At 33.5% G+C, this 21,779-nt stretch overlaps 3 protein-coding genes across 3 annotated transcripts; all 3 read left to right on the forward strand.

Moving 5' to 3' along the window:
* Positions 1–7,159: 7,159 nt before the first annotated feature.
* Positions 7,160–9,642, forward strand: LOC108328542 (uncharacterized). The gene is made up of 3 exons (XM_017562421.2): positions 7,160–7,338; positions 8,006–8,080; positions 8,910–9,642. The coding sequence occupies exon 3, from the start codon at positions 8,942–8,944 to the stop codon at positions 9,530–9,532; it is 591 nt and encodes a 196-aa protein (XP_017417910.1). The 5' UTR covers positions 7,160–7,338; positions 8,006–8,080; positions 8,910–8,941; the 3' UTR covers positions 9,533–9,642.
* A 1,289-nt stretch (positions 9,643–10,931) lies between these two features.
* On the forward strand, positions 10,932–11,855 carry LOC108328440 (uncharacterized). Its single transcript, XM_017562309.2, has one exon. It carries the CDS (start codon positions 11,015–11,017, stop codon positions 11,684–11,686), a length of 672 nt encoding a protein of 223 aa, XP_017417798.1. The 5' UTR covers positions 10,932–11,014; the 3' UTR covers positions 11,687–11,855.
* A 2,252-nt stretch (positions 11,856–14,107) lies between these two features.
* LOC108328539 (calcium-binding protein CML42) lies at positions 14,108–15,029 on the forward strand. The gene has a single exon (XM_017562419.2). It carries the CDS (start codon positions 14,375–14,377, stop codon positions 14,915–14,917), a length of 543 nt encoding a protein of 180 aa, XP_017417908.1. The 5' UTR covers positions 14,108–14,374; the 3' UTR covers positions 14,918–15,029.
* The last annotated feature ends 6,750 nt before the right edge of the window (positions 15,030–21,779 follow it).

The raw sequence follows: 21,779 nt of genomic DNA on the forward strand, positions 1-21,779 counted from the left end.
AAATGTAGTAGGAACGTTTAGGATCAATTAGACAAGTTTAATTAAGTATAAAACACGAATTAGGGGTGTTAGAAGTTAGGAAAAATGACTAAAAATGGTAAAGAGTGTGTGAGTTACATAATTCTGCAGAATTTGCGTTCTGCAGATTATGCAGACTCGCTGAGCGAATTGTTTCGCATAGCGAGTCACCCTGGCGAGATGCTCTCTGTCAGGGCATTCGCACAACGAGTTGGTGCGTTGTGCGAATGGCTAGAGAGGGTTTCTCTCTGTTTGGTGATTCGTATAGCGAATCTGGACGCTGTGCGACTGATGGTTGTCTTGAAAATGCTAGTTTAATTCGAATAGCGAATTTGGGGCGCTATGCGAGGGTTTAGGGTCTGATAATGTGTATCAGAATTTTCAGTTTAGCATAGTGCACAAGCTTGGTGCGCTGGGCGAATGTAAGTAAGTAAAACCCACTGTTTTTGTTATTCGCACAGCGAGTTTGGTGCGTTGAGCGACTTGCCCATAACTTATTTTTGTTCTTTTTATTCTTGTTTTATGATAACCTTAAACTATGTTTTGATTATTAGAATGGTGTAAAAGTATCTATGATATTGTATGATCAGTGAGATTATATGTTTGGATTCAATGTGATAATATTATGGTATTTGGTTGTTCATATCTTGAGTTAAGTTTCAAAGTGACAGTATGGTTGATGGACGTAATTTCATGGATCTCAATGGGAGGTCACATGGTGGTGCCCTATGTTATGGACGTAATTCCATGATCTTCAAGGAGAAGATCCATGGTGGTGCCCTTGGTGTGTTTTAGAATGATTTGCATGGAAGCTCAGTCTTGGGGGTTATCCTAAAACTACAATGGTCAATCATTCTCAAGTAGAGAGGATTGAACCATGTCGTGAGTAGTAGCAGGAGGTCCTAGTCTTGGGTACTTCCAATATGGCTCAAGGTGAGTGATAACAGACTAACCTCGTGAGTGTGGTAGGGTGAAACCCATTGGCAATGGCTTTGCAAAGCAGTAGAGGCCACCACGAGTGCATAACCCGCCATAGCTCGACAATCATTCTAAGTCCGGACAAGTCAAGTTTAAAGTGTAACAAGTTGTGTTAAGTGATCCAGTATATATGAATTAAACTTGCATGTTGTGTGTGATTGTTATAACATGATTTTTGTATGTCTAGCTCACCCTTTTTGCTTCTGTGTTTGTCTTTTGTTTGTGTGTGTTTTATGTTGCAATGACCATCCATTTGGAAGTGAGTAGAGGTAGATGAGGTGCTTTGGAGCAGGCATTGGAGGGAGATAACACCGCTGCTTAACCTAGTTAGGGTCCATAGGCTTCTGGTTATTTTAAATACTTTATCGTGTTAAAGTTTTAAATTTACAACCAATTTGGGATGATTGTAACCTTAAGACTTTATTTACAAGTCTTCTTCTAACTGTTTTATTATATTAAAATGTGGACTACTAGATTATATGGTTCTATATAATTTGGGACGTTTCAATTAAAATACAAAATTATAAAATAAAAATGAGAAAAATTACATAAACTAAAAATAACATATTTATTTAAAAAATATTAGATTTCGACTTTTCATTAATCTTTTTATAATGAAAGGTATTCTACGTATCTTTCTAAACAAATCAAATCGATAAATAAATAAATAGTTGGTTTAATGTATTAAGTATTAATATTTCGTTTTTAGTGTAATAAAAAAAATTACAGTTGACATTCATTAAAGGTTAAGATAATTAAACACATATTTGATATTCTGTAATTGACATGTATGTTTATTAGAGGAAAAGTTAATGTTAATATGTAATTAACATTGAAGGAACTTTTGAGAACATGATTAAAGTTTTTTACTGATATTATAATGTTTTTTATATTGTACTAAAGAAATATGAAATTTTTATTGTATTGAATCAATTTGTTGTTCTTATCGAAAGATGAAATTATATATATATATATATATATATATATATATATATATATATATATATATATATATATATATATATATATATATATATATATATAAATATATATATACGGTTTTGTAACTTTTTAAAATATAATATTAGCAAAAATATCTCTATTTATAAGAAAAGACATATTTTAAATATAGATTAATAATTTTTATTTTTAATTTAAAATAAATAATCAAAAAATCAAAAATTATTTAAATTAATCTTAAAACTTAAAATTCATGATATGATATGGTAATTATTTTTATCAATTAAAATTTTATGTATTTTAAAAGATTACATAAGTAAAATATATATATATATATATATATATATATATATATATATATATATATATATATATATATATATATATATATATATATATATATAATAAGTATCCATTTCAAGTAAGTGAAGGTGTCCACTCTAAAATTTTATTCAAATGTCAAAACTTAAGTGAAGTTCATAATAATAATAATATTATTATTATTATGTACTCGATGAGTATTTCCTTTAGTGTTGTTATGAATTTATACTTATTTAATAAACAATAGAAAAATATGTTTAATTACATTATTTCACTACAACAAAAATTAGTTTTAGTAGGGGTTTTATTTGATGTTTTAATCTTCGCTAAGTATATTACCTACAGTCTGACTTTCTCTAGACAAAACTAGTGTCACTAATAAATTATTGATACTTTTGAGTAACTTCTGGAACAGTAAAAATTTCGTGTGGTTTGGTTACTCCTGTAACTTTTCTGCCAACGGTTACAAACCTTCCTTACCTACCAAAAGTTTCAAACCCGTGCTACGTGACTGATTTTCTTAGTGCTTTTTCTTGAGGTTTCAAATTCCCGTTAATTTCATCAATTGCTTTTTTAATGCACGTAAATTATATTTTTTAATGCACATAAATATATGAGACAATTAAAAATGATAAAAGTTAAATATTCTAAAGTGGTAGTATTCTCCTGAATATAACATTCACTAAAGGAAATAGGTACAAAAGTTACAACTTAAAAGGTAAAATAATGTAAAATAACACAGTTTAGATGAAACTAAGGAACATTACAACATCTTTATTCATAATCATAAAATTATAAACAAAATGAAAATCAAATAACATTATTCAATCATAAATCTTCATACTCGTTATTTATTTATGCATTAGACACATTTTCTTGATTAGATATCTAACATATAAAAACAATAATAATTAATAACTTTTCACATAACAATATAAGAAATATATTAATTTAATCAATACATAAATATTACCGGTGATGCATGAAACATAATAAAATTAAGAAACAATTCTCCTTGATAAATTTATAAAAAAAACGAATTCATTATTATCTTTATTTCATTGACTTGGTTATTGAAATGATTTGCCACAGTCAATGAATATTAAGATACAATCAATAAATTAAGATTTGAAAGTATCTGCAGCACTTAATAAACAATATTATTTTTTTGCCCTGCATGATTTCATAAACAATATATATTTAATTCATATACTTTATTTACTTATGTGCCAAGCATTAATTAAAGAATATCATCCCACGACAAGGTTTCCAAGATGCATCCTAGCACATAAACTCTAAAACAAGAATTAAAGACCAAGTGTTTGGCTAAGGATGAAGACAAAAGTCTGTTTATGTACTTAAATAAAACATCTCAGTTCCCACTTTATCGAAAAGATAGAGTAAATTTAAATATAGAATGAAGTATACGTTTTTTATTAAGGAGATGATAGATATTGAGATAATAAAAAAGTTTCCTCATCCAATAAATAGTCGAGATATCTTTACCATCCCATTTTTGGGTAAGGTTTCCTATGTTAGGTGTTTTATCCTTTATGTACTTTATTCATGTTTTCATATATATTTTATTGTGTAGATATCATAGAAAAAAGTTTTGGCTACATGTAGCTTTTTGCAAATATCAGGGTCCATCATTTTAAAGAAATCCATTAGTGAACTTGCAGAGGCCATTAAAAAGGATTAAAATTGATGTGACGACTTCTCACAAAAACTTTTAATTACAAAATTTAATGTATTAAATTAAAAAAAAAGTTATCCAACTCAGTCCTAGTTATATTAGTGAAAAAAATTTATGTTGATAATTTATTTGATAAAATAGTAAAAAAATGTTAGTGATATTAATCAAATGCGTAATTTATTTGTATAACATCCTAAAATATAGTATTTAATTATATAATAGTCATCACAAATTTAATAAAATAAATCAATTATAAACAAGAGAATAAAGTAAAATTTACAGTCATCCAAAATAACAATAAATTTTAAACAATTTGTCATATATATATATATATAGATATATATAATAAGCTAATTTAAAAAAAGTTAACTAAACATCTTCAGCTTCTCCGTCAAGAGTCTGCTCCACACTGATGTTATCACTCTCTGCTCACATCCATTATTAGATGATCATAGTCACACAACAATATGATAAGCTAGATTTAAATACAATTAGTACATTTGTCTATCAAACAGCATACTTAAATCACATAGATCAATTAACTCAAACATTTTAAAATATACCAAAACTTAAACTGCATTATATGTATTTAGAATGATTGTCGAGTTATGGCGGGTTGTGCACTTGCAGTAGCCCCTATTGCTTTGCAAAGTCATTACTGGTGGGTTTCACCCTACCACACTCAAAAGGTTAACTTGTTTCACGCTTTGGATCATACGGGAAACACCTAAGACTAAGATTTCATGATACTCTCATCACATGTGTCAATATTCTCTACTTAAGAATGAAAGACCATTATAGTGTTAGGATAACCTCCAAGACTGAGCTACCTACATTCATTCTAACAATACTTGAAACAACACACATGAATTCCACCTTGGAACTCATTTCACAACTTTGAAATAATTTGAAACCATATTCATATATTCCTCCACTTTTACATTGTATAACACTATTTAGAAACATTAATCATACTTTAAAAGATCATAAAAAACCAAACAAGTCACTGAAAAACATCTAAAACATAAATACTCGAACCTACAGGGTGGCATTCAGGCACCTAGAACTGGCACTCAATGCCAAGAGAGAGCTAGTGCCCAGGCATTGGGAGGCTAGCGCTTAGCAGCGCCCCGACCCTTTGACTGAGGTGCTCAACACTTATTTTGGGTGCTCAAGCACTATCAGCAAAATCTTAACCTTTTTTAACTTGTTTTCTCCACTTACCCCAAAACTTCTAAAGACCCCTAAAACCCTTCAATCTCTTAGAAAACATTGAAAGCACGTCTATAACTCAATTTGACACTTTAAAACTCAAATTCACTCCTACAAGCTATCCAATATCAATTCTACCCTTTCCAACTCCCTTATTAGTTTACAAACTGCATAAACAAATCTAAATACACTTGTTAGCACCCTCCAACACCTCAATTTCAATCCAGTCTTCCTACTTTCAATTTTCAACATCTAAAACCTCCAAAAGGACTATAAACTCAACTTATGAAGCAATTACCACTTTCATGACCGGTTTTTCTGATATGAATATCTGGACAAGTCCTAATTGGTCTCATAGCATGATCCAAATCCTCCAAAATAGTTTACACCACTTACCTCAAAATCTCCCTACTCAACACCCCTTTTTAGGCTAAAAACACTACAAAACTATCACTATAACCTACCATTTGATTGCATATCAGATTTCAATCCCAATATACTTTCAACAAGTCTCAAATTACTCCATTACAACATCTAGACAGTAGATTCCTCATATCAACCCCAAATTCTCAAACTCACACATGCAAACCCTTATATTAGGCCTAAAACTCAAGAATTTAACAATTTCTCATCGTAACCACTTTGAATTCCCTTCAAACAACAACATAACTTCATCACACACATTCATAACAGAATAAAACATCAATTTCACACTATTACCATTACATGCACATCCTAATGCCCACTATCATTATTTACATTTAGAAAATATTACACTATTATCACAATTGCATCAAATTCATCATATTATTATCATAGATACAATTCTAGTATGACAAATATAATCTAAACCAGTTCTAGCTTCCCTTTCCTCACAAGGAATTATAAAGCTCTATGAACGTTTCCTTGATTGCTTGAAACACAATGAAAGTCTAGAAACACCTACGAAACATCAATTTGGCAAAAGAAAGAGTTCTTAGGACCTTAGATGGACCAAGAAGCTCAAAGAAAACATCATATTACACATGCAAGAGAAACCTCCTTGCATTGACTCGATTAAAAAGTGAAGAGTAAAAAGGAGTCGGAACTTACTTGCTCTATATCTGATCAGATAGGATGATAAACCTTGTCGCCGTGGTCGATTAGATACCTCCTGATCGTAAAAAAGATGACTTAGGAATTAGAACTCTTAGAGAGAAATGAGAAGAAACGAAAATAAAGTTTTAGAGACATGAACAATGTTTTAAGTAATGAGACGAATTTAAAATTTTTTATTTATATTATTCAATTATTTTAAAATAAAATAATCGATCTTATTATTTTAAAACGCCTACCAACTCTAATATTCTATTTTCTAGGTTTTTACAATTTGACTTGATAAAACATTTATTTGATAAAGTAGTAAAAGTTATTAGTGTTATTATTCAAAATAATATGTGTGTTTGATTGTTTCTAATGAATCATTATTAATAAAATATCTAGGTTATTCAAAGAATATTTTGAGGGATCATTTAAGTTTTCTTTTTGTGATTTTTATTTGTTAATTAAATATATAAAACAATAATACATATGATAGGAGTTAAATTTATTGGGTATTAAAGAGTATTTATTAATAAATAATGTAAAATTCAAAATGTCTAACTTAATTCATTCTATAAAAGAATACACTTTGTAACAGATATATGAATTTGACCGAAAATGATATTTATGGAACCTTTTTAGTTCAAACCTTAAAGTATAAATTGTGTTTTAAATTGTAAAATTTTTTTTATCTCCTTTTACATTAAAAATAATTCAAGCAAGGATTGTGTGGTTTCTTTGTCCATGCATTTCCTACAAAACACAAACATAACATTGATGTTTTAAGCCTAAGTGCAATTTTTTTTATGATGATGGCATAGACTAGAATAGAAAATGCCAACTCACGTGCTGATAACTATATTTCATCTGTTATTGGTTAAATTGAATTGTTACTCTCTAGCTAGCCAATAATAGCTTTGTTGAAGCAATTGGCAAACCGCACCTCTGACGGTGCCTTCGGTTTTGCCAAGTTGCATATTCAAATCTTGCAATTTCTATTGAATTGCAATTAGAGGAGAGGTCTTCTGAACGTTTGTGGGAGGGCCCTCTTCCTTTCAAGAACCAATCAACAGGTACTTACATTAACAACTATTTCATGTTACATAATTGTTGCAATCATAATATCGTTTTCGTCTTTCTTTGGCTTCCATTTTGTATTCATTTTTTCATCAATGCGACATCATCGTCTTTGGAATAGACATCAAGAATTTGGTTCTCCGTGTCGTGAATCACGGACACGGAACACAATTATAATGAACAAGAAAGCCAATAGTATCAAAACGTGTTGGAAGCAATTATGTTTTATGTTTTCAAAACCTGCATCACATGTGTATGAATCAATGCGGGGGTAACCCCATATAATTTTATTGGGGGCAAGTAATGGCATCACTTTCAGATTCATGGTTTGCTTCATTAATTGGAAAAGGTAGGTAATTTCCTCCTCCGAAATTCAAATCTTTGCTAGTATTGATTGGTCATTGGTGTTAATCATAATAACCCCTGAAGCATAAACAAACCAGAAGTATGTTATTTTTTTTCACTTTTTTCTTTTAGAAATCATGTGTCAAAATAATTATATACGTTTTTTATTTCATACTGTCTTTTCTATTTGACTTGTGTGTATAGACACTCAGACACCCAAATGCACAAATATGTTGTTTGATGTATAAAAATTGAGACTTCTACTGTTCCACTATTGCACCAAACCTGATACTCCATAATGTTTAATTTCAAATGCAGTTTGTTGGTTGGAGAAGAAAATTTATAAGAGGTGCTTTTGACCACTGATCTTCCTCACAAACATTTGCTGTCCAGGTAAGCTAAATGCTCAATAAACAGAAACTCTTAACTTTTGGTATAATATAGTACTGTATTTAATGATTACAATGTGCCTGTGTTATCTAGTTGTTAACTATCATATCATATTTTTGTACAGATAACGTAATTTCCAATGTCTCTTTTTTATTTAAGAAGATTATTTTAATTTTTAAATTGCACATTCGTTAATCATGAATCACGATATCTTTTCCTTGAACTGAAACTTTATAGATAAGGAGGGAAACAGAACAAGCAAAGACATAATAAGAAAATTAGAGATTTCTACTGGTTCTTAAACCAGGAAATCAAGCAAAGTGGTAATAGATAGGACAGAAAACAAAATGGTGAGTCACTGAAGAAATCAAAGTCTCAACAGTTTATCCTAGGCCTCTTGTTCATCAAGCCACACACGAAATATATCAAGAAATCTTGCATGTTCTCAATAGACAACATAATAACAGAGTGGATTATTGAAAGTTAGATCTGGGTTGATTGAGACTTTCCCAAAATATATATTATAATTACAAGGGTGTCTCATCCTCTGATTCCAAGAGAAACCAATAATATGAATACTGATATTAATGCTTAGTACTATTTTGAATTTGAATATGCATATCTATTTGTACTTGAACTTGATTAGTATATAGTTTATCATGCTCTTATATATGTTTATGTACGTAGAGATTGATAGATGAACAAATAAATTGGTACAAGGATTTCTCAATATGCATTTGAGGCAGAAATGACTGTTCTTAATTTAGTACACTTGAAATTATTCTAAAATATCAACAAGTATAATTGATAGAGGATTTGCATGATGATGCAGATCCACTTTGGTGTAAGAAGGAAAAAGGCAGAATGAAAGGATCTGGCAGCAAAGGCAGAATTACCATGTGCTTGGTGCTAACGTTATGCTTAGTGATTGCAGTTTTGTTGGTAATGGTGCTCTTAGCATTTACAGTGTTCAGACCACACGAGCCTGTTAGCAGAGTGGACACCATAAAGATTGAAGACATGAACCTTGGCATGGACTTTTTTACCATGAGTGTGAATGTGAATGTGACACTGGATGTGGGTGTTTCAGTTGAAAACAGAAATAAGTTTGGATTTCAGTACCACAATAGCTCTGCAGAACTCAAATATAAGGGGATATTGATTGGAGAAGGCCCTATACCAGATGAAGAGATATCAGGGGGTGAGACCAAGGGAATAAACTTGACACTCACTATTATGGCTGACCGTTTGGCCTCCAGCAATGGGGTCACGAAAGACATTACATCAGGTTCAATGCCCCTCAGCACCTTCGTGAGAATGTTTGGCATGGTCAAAGTCTTAGGCTTTATCAAATTCCATGTGGCTTCCACCACATCTTGTGATTTCACCCTCAATATTACCAACAAAACAATTGTGGACAATAAGTGCTTATCCAAGGCAATACTTTCAGCTTGATTTCAATGTTAGGTTGAAGAAAACAAAAGAACAACAACTCAATTCTGTAATCTTTCAAACACTCACCTCTGCAGAGTTTCTCTCAATCTCAGATACCCTCATGTGAATTATCTTTCTTTTTTCATTCTTTTAATCGATGTTCTCCCACTTCAACATACGTGACAAAATTTTTTTGTTAGAAAAATATTTAAAAAATGATGCAATGGAAGTGATGTAAATACATTTTACCAAACAATGGAAAAAGAGAGACATTTTACCTCAACATCAAAGTAATTATATTATACTTGAACAATACCTTTTTGAGAAATAAAATTTGATCAAACTACCTACTAAAGTACTTGTTTTTCTTTTTTGTCACTACCTCTTTCCTTATACAAGGATTTTGTTATTTTTTACATATAATTATTTTAAAATTATCTTTGCTGATTATTTTTTACCGTTGTACTCTTAATTCTTTTATAATTTTTACTCAATAAACAATAGTAAATACTGTAAATTCTCTTGTAAAAACCGAAAAGATGATAATCCCAAAAATAATAAAATAATTTATATAAGTATTAGTCTTTCCACATATTAACCCATTAATTGAGTGAAGATAATCGGACCACGAGTCTCAACAATCTTAGAATTTAAGATTGATTAAATTCTCTATATAAGGAATTTAAGAACATTGATTATATCAGCTAATTTATCGATTCTTGTGGATTAATTAAAAAGTCAGAAAGTAGAGTGATAAAAAGTGTACAAAAAAATTAAGAAAAAAATGTCTAAAATACTTATTTATATATTTGATTATCCTTTTTGAAATATTTTAAATACTTATGCTATTTTTCATATTTAAAAGTCAGCAGTCTCCATACTTATAGTTACAGTAGATCTAACCTAAATCGAATACGCTCATTGCAAGCTGACCTATATACAGTACTGCTAATTTAAATACAATTTTCTTAGATACTTTCAATATTATTCTCTGATTAAAATTAGAATGTTATTTCAATGATAAATACTAAATGTTCATAACAAATGCTTACTGAAGAAAACTCTGCCTACCTAGAATACTTAAAAGATTTTTTTTTCCAGTGTATTTGAAAAATACTTAAATGCTTAGATTCGAATACGTTAAATTCTAATCATAAAACATAATCTAAAGTTGAAATTTTTCCGAATTTGATATACATGAATAAAGAAGAGACTGTTACTGTAGTTATCAAAGAAAAAAAAAAAACTCTTTTGACAGTTGGGACGCGGCATGGCTTACCGGGCATTAAGTTGAGTCTGCAATTCTTCATACTGTTAATTAATACTAAGCATTAACATCATTGGACCCCCACAACTTCCAACTACCTTAAGATATAGTAATTAGTACACTATTATTATTCTGGTTGGAACTCATATATAGGCCATTCATGGCCAACAAAATCCCAATTCTAGATCTAATCTTCCCACTTACCTGTGTTGTGCAACCTCTGTTGGGTCACCACAATGTCTGAATCAGCACCAAAACAAGAAGAGATCATGACAGAAGCTCAAAAGAACCAGGACCAGGAGCAAGTGGTGGTGATTTCACAGAAAAAGCTAAAGAGGAGAAGAGTTTGTGTAATGGTGACTGGGGCAGTGCTGTTACTGCTGATTGTGGTAGTGATTGTGGCAATCATCTTGGCCTTTACCTTGTTCAAGACCAAAGAGCCAAGGACTCAGCTTGTGTCTGCCACTTTGGAGGGTATAAGTCCCCGTGTCTCATTTCCTGCCATTGACATAAAGATCAATGTCACTCTTGATCTCAAGGTCCGGGTTGAGAACAGAAACCGTGCAAGTTTCAAGCATGATGGGGGAAAGAGTGTTTTGCTGTATAAGGGAAAAGAGGTTGGAGAGACAGACATATACCCTGGTTTGATTCCTTCAAGGGGGTCTGCAATACTTCCATGCAGACTCACACTTCAGGCAGATGAACTAGCTTCCAACTTGACCAGTTTTCTCGGGGATGTAATTGGAGGAGATATCTCTATGGACACCGTTACTAGGATTCCTGGAAGAGTTACCTTCCTCGGATTCATCAAAAAACATATTGTTGCAAAGTCCTATTGCCAATTCACTGTTAGTGTTCGTGACTTCAAGATTACAAACCAAAATTGCAAGAGTAAGGCCAAGTTATGAGCAGATTCATAGGTTATATATATATATATATATACACACACATATGTGGTTGTATTGATAGTTCAGACTATAGTTTGTCACTATGAGGAGTGTTACATAAATAATAGTTACATACATTTGTATACATGTTAATTTTTAGTTTTATGCTTGTCTCTTGGAAGTTGGTTTCAGTTTTGTGAGTTTTGAGAACACTGTTTCCTGGAGTACTATTTATATGTTGTGCTTGTTAATTCCGTTCTTTGAATAGTGATCATGAAAAAAGGGAAAATGTTCTTGAATGAAAGAGGTAGGCAATCTTGCTTTTGCATGCGATTCAAAATTATAAAATTTCCCTTTAGAATAACCAGATCAAGCTTGGCTTCAGTTTTCCTGATACACTTTAAATTGTATAAATAGGCACAAGAGAACGATAACGACCGAATTTACTGGTAGTTTGTTAGATGATTCGAGCTGTGATTAACAGTTGGATCTGTAGTTGATGGAACGGTTATATGGTACACTACTTAATTAATTAATTCCTGAAGGTGCATTGTAGTCTAGGTGCCATGTCACTAGACCAGAAAAAAATGGGTCATGAACACTTGTTTTGGTATTTCGAGACCACCCATGTACCATTATCAACAAAGTTGCAACAAAGCCAATGATGGTGCTTGTTCTAGCTAAAGGTCTCTGGGGGAAGTTCCAATACATGAGCATGTAGTTTCAGTTGAGTCTGATCTATGAGCTTTGGAATCTTGTTTTGGTTGAAACATTATCATTTCAACTTTAGTTGAAATATTGTTGGTGAGGTTAAGATCACAACACTGTCAAATTCAACATTTTTTTTTCCACAAAGGTAGATTGAAATTGATTGTGACTAATTTTAATTCTCATTGTTAAGATTTTTTTTTGTCGTATAGGTCAGTCCCAGTTCTAAACTAATGTAACTGATGTTTTATTTGTTAGCATCATTGGTATTTTTCTGTTGATGCATATATATTCGCTTAACGTTAATTAAAAATGATTTTCGATTGATGTAAGTTGGGATTGTTTTTCAGTTAGAGTTGATCATGACACAGATCAAGATTATTTATCAACCAATGTTAATAATGATTTTCTTGACCAAACATTGTAAGTGCTATTTTCTAACCGATTGCAACTAAGCTTTTTTTTATCGACTTCAATAAAACTGTTTTTTAATAGATGTAAGTCAAGATTTTTTAACTAAAATTTAAATATTTTATAAAAAAAAAACATTAAAATTTAATAAATTTAAATTGATTTATTTAAATAAAATATTAAAAAATTAGACGTGAAAATCATTCAAATTTAATAAATTTAAATCTCCTAAAACATATCAAACTTTCTATCCCAACACTATGTAAGGATACACCTTACACCATTTATTACATTATTGGTAGATTATTGGAAACAGTTGGCATTTAGAATCAATGAAGGCTTAGTTTATGGGATGCCAATGCAATCAATCATACCAAGAACAAAGGCATCAAAACACCATCCTCTGCCGTTTGATTAAAAACCTGTAACCATCATTCATTATCCCACCTCCACGTAATTGTCGCTTGCTTTCATGTAATGAAAGTCATAGAATTAATCCCACTTGCCTATTACCGACCTTCACGTTTGGATAATTTTTTTCAAAAATTAAGTTTTTTATTCATTCGTGGAAAAGTTAACATATATACACATATTTTATTCAAAATTTTAATTAAAATTTTACCTAAATTAATTTTATTTTATAAATATTTTTTTATTGTAATTTTCCTATAAAGTTTATAACTTGTCATATTCTTGGGTTAGTTAGGAGTTGTTGATGAGAATGGGCCAACTTTGGGCTGTTTTTTGATCCACCTTTACCCATTCTTGAATCGGTACTGTTTTGTTTCAGCTCCGGTACAACGAATACATCCTTTAGTGTATAAATAAGATAAGTGAGAATTCAAATATGGCATATGAATTCAATAAATGTTTTAGATGAAGAACTTGACAAACAACGTGATTGATGACTTTAGGTCAAGTCAATGACTCATTTTCAAAAACCTAACTCAACTCAAGCCTTTCGTTTCATCTAGATAAAGAAAAAAAAAACTCAAGTGACCTTATCAAAGTCAACTATGACCAATATTAAAGCCATCGTTGTGAACAGTTTTAATATCACCCCCTTGAGTTTTTCCCTCCCTCTCTTTCTTTTTATTCATTTATTTATTATTTTTCTAGTCTATGTAATACCACTACTAATTTATCAAGACAAAATGACAAATTTATGCAAAGAACTCTTTGACACGTTGTTAAATAACAAAAAGGGTATTTTTTTCATAAATAAAAAATAAAATGATGAGAGTGCATGCATGTATCTAACCTTGAAAAAGAAAGAATATATGTGGAATAATTGAATTAAGTTACTATAAGTAGAAGCAATGGAATAAATAAGGTGTGGAGAAAAGGTCGTGAAGAACGGAAAGGAAGGAAGAGTCCCGTTTGGCGGGCCAAGGAACGCGCGTTGTCTCATATAATATACCACCAAAATTAAGGAACATCCCTATACAACAAACCAGAACACACAGCAACGTTAATTTTAACGAACAAACACGAATCCATGATCAATTAACCCAACGAAAAACCGCTTCTTTACCTCAATTACGAATCCCAATAACTCTCCTCCACGCGCAGCCACTCCGCAGGGTGGTAATGGGACCGGAGAAGATCACCCTCGCCGCGCCCTCGCCCTCCTTCCGCCTTCGGTGCAAGAGCCTGAACTCGCTCCGCCTCCGCCGCATCTTCGACATGTTCGACAAGAACGGCGACTGCATGATCACGGTGAGCGAGATCAGCCAGGCGCTGAGCCTCCTGGGCCTGGACGCGGACACGGAGGAGCTGGAGACCATGACGCAGTCATACATCCGCCCCGGGAACGAGGGCCTGACCTACGACGACTTCGTGAGCCTGCACGAGAGCCTGGGCGACACCTACTTCGGGTTCGTCCAAAGCGAAGAAGAGGAGCAGCAGGAGTCGGACCTCTGGGAGGCCTTCAAGGTGTTCGACGAGAACGGCGACGGCTACATCTCCGCCAGGGAGCTTCAGGTGGTCCTCGGCAAACTGGGCCTGGTGGAAGGGAACTTGATAGACAATGTCCACCGCATGATTGGGTCTGTTGATACCAACCACGATGGGCGCGTTGATTTCTACGAGTTCAAGGAGATGATGCGCGCGACCATTCTCCCCAGTTCTTGATTTTCTTCTGTAGTTCTAAATGTAATTCTATGAGCTTTTCTCTATGTTAGGGACTCCCACCTTCGTTTGTACAACATTCATTAACTACTCTCTTTTCGCAAACAAAACTCACTTCTCTATGTCATTGTAATATTTGTTTCGTACCATGTTCGAACTCGTAGGTTTCAATCAACGTTGCTGGATGCGGTTCAATAAGTTTTGGTTTTGTTCCCGCGCTTATGTTCCCTTTTTTATGGTTTTTTTTCTTCCCCACAAGTCAATTTTTCGGTAACGATGGTAAATAGCTTCGTGTGTGTAAAAGGAAATGACGGATATAATGATTGTATGACATGTCTTCCGTGATGCGTAAAAGACTACGTTCTTCAGTGAGGCGGCAAATTTACAAAACCATAATAATGTTAAAAAATAAATTCCGCTGGACACACGCTAAAATATTTATCTGAAAACTGCCGTGCTTTTCATTGATTCGTGATATTTCTGAAAACTGTGGTGCCTTTCATTGATTCATGATAGGTTTTAAATAGCAGTGACTGAATCCTTTCATTGATTCACTATAGTTTTAAGTTTTAATCATTTAGATAGTACTAGTTAGGATTGTCTCTAGGTACTTAATTGATCTCAATTAGATTTCTTTATGTGAAAAATTGACTCAATTTACACCTTGTCGTTAAATTCAGTGGACGACGTTAAAATTTATGTCTGGTGACATGCTGATTGGACAATGGTTAAGCACGTGGCAGTGGAACTTCAGCCTCCTCTAGGCTCACTCAAATCCTCAAAATGTTCAATCCTCAAACCTCGCCACCGCCACCGCGGCTGCCGGTCATGACTCTCCCAGTAACCCCTCTCAACCATGCTAAGAGATGCACTGACGCATGGTCTCTACTTTTGGACATATGAATATGCAAGGGAGAAGCTTCACCCAGGTTGTAGAAAAAGTTGTGAAGAGAGCCTGAATATTATGCTGGTATCAGGAGGATTAGCTGGGCTGATGAGTTGGGTTTTGGGCTACCCTTTAGACGTTATAAAAACAAGATTGTAGGCTCAAACACTTTCTTCGCAGAAATACAGAGGCATTTTTTATTGCCTTAGGAAGAGTGTTAGAGAAGAAGGATATGAGGTACTATCACTAGTGTAGAAAAGACTTTTAACGTGACCTATTAGACGTCAGACCTACAAATATCCAACGTAAAAAATGACCGGTGGCACTTCTGTAAATAAGTTAACTATTTAGACGTCTGATGGGGGAGGGCCCCGACGTCTATACTCACGAAGACGTCAGCTCCTCCAAGTTGGACACCAAAATGTGGTAGAAAATTATTTTTTACAGCTCTTACACGTTCGACTGGCGAGACCCCGACGTCTAAATGGCATTTGGATGTCCGATTGCTCCATTGGACGCCAAAATGGTGGCGCCAGAATACCAAAAGTCATTTTATTTCGCAGTGGAGACGTCCGATCCCGCCACCCCGACGTCTATATACGTTAGGGCCCTATGTCGGACGCCTAATGACCTGACAGGTAGGTGAAAACGTGCTATGTTCTATTGCTATAGATGTTCGGGCCCCTATGTCGGACGCCTAATGACCTGACAGGTAGGTGAAAAGGTGCCCTGTTCCATTGCTTCAGACGTCTGGGCCCCTATGTCGGACGTCTAATGTCTATATAGACGTTGGGACCCTATATATCGGACGTGGATAGCCTCCGCCAAAATTAATTTTTAGATACACATAGACATTGGTGTGGTAGGGGCCTAGACGTGTGAACATATATAGACGTCGGGGAGTATTGGCCCCTGACGTCTAAGGTTGTTTTATTACACTTTGCGCGAACTCGAGACAGTTACGCGCACTATTCATCATCTTCCTCCTCACATTTTCTCTCGCGGCTTTGCATTTTCAGGTTCATTTTTTTTCTTTTGGACCGTTTAAACTTACTTTTACTCCTATTAAATTAGTCTTTGATGAATTATCTTCCATTTGAATCGATTAAAATGAGTTTTCGCTATGTTTTGGTGCAGTTTTGTTCGTTTCCTTGGGCAACGATTTCTTGCGTTCTTGGGCAGCGTTTTCCACTCCTTCATTTCCTCCACTACGTTTGTAATCAGTTAAGAAGGTTAGCATTCTTGTTTAAAAGTTTTTGTCTATGCATGTTATTGGCTTTTCGGTATGCATGTTTTTGGCATTTCGATATGCATGTTATTAACTTTCGAATTTGCATGTTGTTGGCTTTTGGATTTGCATGTTGTTGACTTTTAGATATATACATGTTATTGACTTTTGTGTATGCATGTTATTGACTTTTGAGTATGGATGTTATTGACTTTTGAATATGCATGTAATAAAGTTTTGTTGTGTTGTTATGATTGGTATGTTAGATTATTAGTATCTAATTGAGTGAAACTTAGTTCCCGTTTGAAATTTAACACAAACGATTAATCTTTTAATCGTTTGTATTAAATTTTGAATTGTCCGATTGGACAGTTTGGGAAAATTATTTTTCATAATTTGTTATAACATGTACGTTGGAGTTTATGGATAAGATTGATAAAATTTTGGTTCAGTATTTGTGTTCTTCTCCGGATGCATATTTCATTGTGGTAATCCTTGACTACTCTCATTTCGTGTATATTGGAGACCAATGCGAAATGCTACCGAAATCCTATCAAATTTATGATGTAGACTTCTTTGCATGTGTCTTAGCAAATTATGAAAAATAATTTTTTTGAATGGGTAGGGCCTAACCTTGTGAAAGTTAAAAAATTGAAACTGATGAAGTATATTACGAACATAGTATGGATCGAAGCTGGATGAATGAACGTCGGATCAATGAAGAATATGAGAAGGGTGTTTCAGAGTTCTTGCAATATGTTGAACAAAATGCTAAGTGTGTGAACATGACATAGTTTTGTCCTTGTGTTCGTTGTCTTAATCAAACACTCCAAGACTTAGGCAATATGCGTGACCATCTATTCATGTTCGGCATAATGAGAACTTATACCGTTTGGACTTGGCATAAAGAAGCATTGGACTAGCCTACCACGTCACGAGGAATGAATTATGTGGAAGAATGGTTGACTGATCATTTAGAGGACATGATACATGATGTTGGTGAAGATAATTTTGGAAGAGCTAATTTGTATGATTCTCTTAAACATGATTCAGAGCAACCATTGTTTCTAGGATGCCCTAACTTTACACGTCTGTCTGCAACTTTGAAGTTGTTTAGTTTAAAAGCAAGGAATGGATGAACTGATAAAAGTTTCAGAGTTGTTGAAGGAGATGCTTCCAAAAAATAATACTCTACCTATTCGTCATTACGAGGCCAAGAAAATTTTATGTCAAATGAGACTCGAATTTCAAAAGATACATGTTTGTCCTAATGATTGTGTTTTGTACATAAAGGAGTTTACTTCGCTAAAGTATTGTCCAACGTGTGGTTTATCTCATTTAAAAAAGAAAAATGACAAAAACACTAGTGATGAAGGTAATGATGGTGCACTTGCTAAGGTGATGTGGTATTTGCCTATAATACCTAGGTTCAAACGTATGTTCTCTGTTAAAGAAGATGCAAAGAACCTTAAATGACACGTTGCCAGAAGAAAGTGCGATAATCTTCTACGACACCCAACTGATTCACCATAATGGAAGAAGATCGATGAAACATTTCCAGAATTTTGTGCAGATCCAAGAAACTTAAGACTTGCACTTGCAAATGATGGTATGAATCCTTATGGGAACTTAAGTAGCAAACACAGTTCATGGCCAGTTATGTTAATGATATACAACCTTTCTCCATTGTTGTGCATGAAGAGAAAATATGTGATGTTGTCCATGATGATATAGGGTCCTAGACAACCTGGAAATGACATTGATGTTTACTTGAAACCTTTAATTGATGATTTGAAAATGTTGTGGGAAGAAAGGGTCGAAGTTGATGGAACCCTCTCCTAGCATTAAGCACGCAAGAAGAAGCTTCGAAACAGATGCACAACGGAATAAGATTTGGTGCAGTGAAATGGATGCACAGAAAAGTGTTTGATGAAAGTTTGGATGAAGATGTGGTGTGTGTATGATGCCTCCAAGCTCAGAAGGCCTTCGTACTAAGGAAGGAAGCTAGAGGGGAGTATCTGAATTCGAAATTCAGAGGTGACTAAGGGATATAAGAGGCTGAGCAAACAATTCTGCAGCATTTCATTACATCCAAAAGTGAGAAAATACAAAGAAAAGGCCCTCTTATTTATAGGTGAAGAGGAGCCTAATTTCTGATTTAATTCCCTCCTAAATTCAAATTATTTAGCATAGAAGGCACATTCATTTTGATCCAGCAAAGTCCATGCCTCATTCCAGCTCAGCCAGCAAGGTGCATGCTTCATTCCAAAACAACCAAGTCACGTGGATAATGCTGGTGCATTTTCCATTCCGTAATCACCTCCCTTTTTGGCTCCTTTGCTTGGTTCTATTGATTTAACTTCTTGGATGGCTCAATCATGGTCTCCAAGATTTATTAGTTCCTACAAAACAAAGTATAAGTATATTAAAGAAAATCCTACTAAGACTTAGAGAAGAAAAATCAAGAATGAGTCTTTAACAATCCATCTTCACTTCCCTTTCTTAGCCTTAGCTTAAGTTGATACTCCTTTGAATGGAATGCCCTAAATGGGTTTCCATCATACCCTCCCTCTTGAAAAACGATTTGTCCTCAAATCGGGAAGATATAAAGAAGCACAACTTTGGTTTGTTACTTTCCTCCTGGATCAAAAATATATCTACAATAAGCATCAAATATATCTCCAATTAGTATCAATCCAAGAAAGAATTTTTTTATGGAAGTAACTTTAGAATAAGGACTTTGTTTTATAGTTTTAAAGAAATCTGAAAGTCCTATTTCACAAGTCACTTTTCTTTTATCTTGAGTTTCTTGTATCCCTAAGGGTAACAATAACTCAAGATTTAAATTGCCATATTTTGAAGAGGGTAGTGTAATGATAATTTGTGTGGCAATTGGTTTAAAAGAGAAGTTATCATGCAAAGACTTAAAGATAATTGAAGAAGAGTTAAAGGATTGGAAACCTTCCCTTTTTGGTTCCCTTTGAATTGTAGGAGTAGAATTTGCCATCAGTAGCAAATGCTCCTTTTCTCTCTTTTCTTTTTCTCTTCTCTCATCTTCTGCTATCTTCTCTTCTTCTCTCTTTCTCTTTTCTTCTTCTATCTTTTCTCTCAATTCCTCTTCTCTCCTTCTAGTCTCTCTCTTTCTTCTCTTATCCAAGAGTTTCTCAAGTTTTTCTTTAAATTCAATTTCCCTTCTAGAGAAACCATCTAGACCTTTCATAAATGTTTTTCCCTCTTGAATGAGGTGTCCCATTAATTCTAGGTCTCTCTTGGCTGAAAGAGGAACAAAATTTCTTCTCATGCAAGCTCTTAGTTCATACCAATCATGAATGGAGGATTTTCTACCTTTCTTGACACTATATTGCCTATGATTCCACCACTCACTTGCATGTTCTTCTAATCTAGAAAGATATATGTTAAGAGCAAAAGATTCACTATCTCTCGCAAGAAAAAGATGTATTTTATCAATTTTTCTTTCCCAAGCTAAATATGTTAAAGCACTAATATCCCTACCAAAGAATGGAATATCTTTCCTAGCTTGGTTGTACCTTTCATCCTTCCTTCTTTCTTTTTGTTCACCTTCATTTTGATTTTTCATGTATTGGGCAAACAAGTTCCTAAGCTCACTCATTTCTATTTCTTTCTTGGTGATCATGATTTCCTCATTCATCTTTTTAATTTCAAAAGTGGATTCTTAGTTTGAAAAGGTTTAAGATTTTACCTAGAGACAATTCCCAGGTAAGAGAGGTGAGCCAAAGTCCGCTTAAATACTAAGTCTTACCTAGCCAGAATGTCTAAGGTTACTTACTTGACCATTTTCAAAGTAAGATTCACTATTGAATTTAAAAATGGACTCAAACAATCTAAATGAAAGATAAAACACCTATACTTCTAATGGAACAAAAATCTTAGAGCATGAAAATAAAACAAGAAATCCTAGGTGAGGCTTGTAGCTTTGGCTAACAAGACACACTCACCGTCTACTATCAAAGCAAACAAAGAAAATTGCCAAGATTGGAGAGAGCACCAAGGACTCTTCCAAACACTTGGTCTTAAATGGCCTTTTACAAACAAAACTGAAAACTAAAATGGAAACATATTATAAGTTCAAAACTCAAAAGAATCAAGCTAAACTACTCTGCTGATCCATATGTGCACTGATTTGAAACTTGTTTTTGTTGCTCTCTTAGTGCTTTAGCCCTTCAATCCTTGCTCAAAGAGGTTTCAAGCTTCTGGAACAGTGTTGGCTATTTTTAATGATCTTCACAAAGCTCTCCAAAACAGTTTTTGAAAATCTGCTGCACAAGCTATAAGACACCCTTCAAGTGAAAACCTGCACTGTTATATCAAACCAGCAAGAATATCTAATGTTCCAGTTCAGCAAATCAATTTATTCAATTGGTCCAAAATTGATGATGGAATTAGCTTGAATTTAAGGACCAAACTGGTCAAAACAGAACTGAATGAAAACTGGGTTATTGTCTAGAAGACAACACCAAACTGCACCAAAAATCAGAAAGCTGAATTGGTTAACAAGGTGTGATAAAAACTGTTTTGAACAATTTTTTTAAAAACTGAAATCTGCACCTTCAATTGTAAAAACCAGTTCAATCAACAAGTTTCAAAATCCTTTTGATCATTTAAAATGTTTCTCAAATCAGAACTATATAAGCTAATTGCATAACACAAATCAAATTCTGAAACTGGACTGTTTCAGCATTGGACAATAGTGCAGTATTTCTCTCGGCCAA

The sequence above is a fragment of the Vigna angularis genome, chromosome 2 (genome assembly GCF_016808095.1).
Source record: "Vigna angularis cultivar LongXiaoDou No.4 chromosome 2, ASM1680809v1, whole genome shotgun sequence".
Classification (NCBI taxonomy): domain Eukaryota; kingdom Viridiplantae; phylum Streptophyta; class Magnoliopsida; order Fabales; family Fabaceae; genus Vigna; species Vigna angularis.

Excerpts from the sequence above, each read along its gene's own strand:
- LOC108328542 (XM_017562421.2), top strand. The coding sequence starts at position 8,942 with ATGAAAGGATCTGGCAGCAAAGGCAGAATTACCATGTGCTTGGTGCTA.
- LOC108328440 (XM_017562309.2), top strand. The coding sequence starts at position 11,015 with ATGTCTGAATCAGCACCAAAACAAGAAGAGATCATGACAGAAGCTCAA.
- LOC108328539 (XM_017562419.2), top strand. The coding sequence starts at position 14,375 with ATGGGACCGGAGAAGATCACCCTCGCCGCGCCCTCGCCCTCCTTCCGC.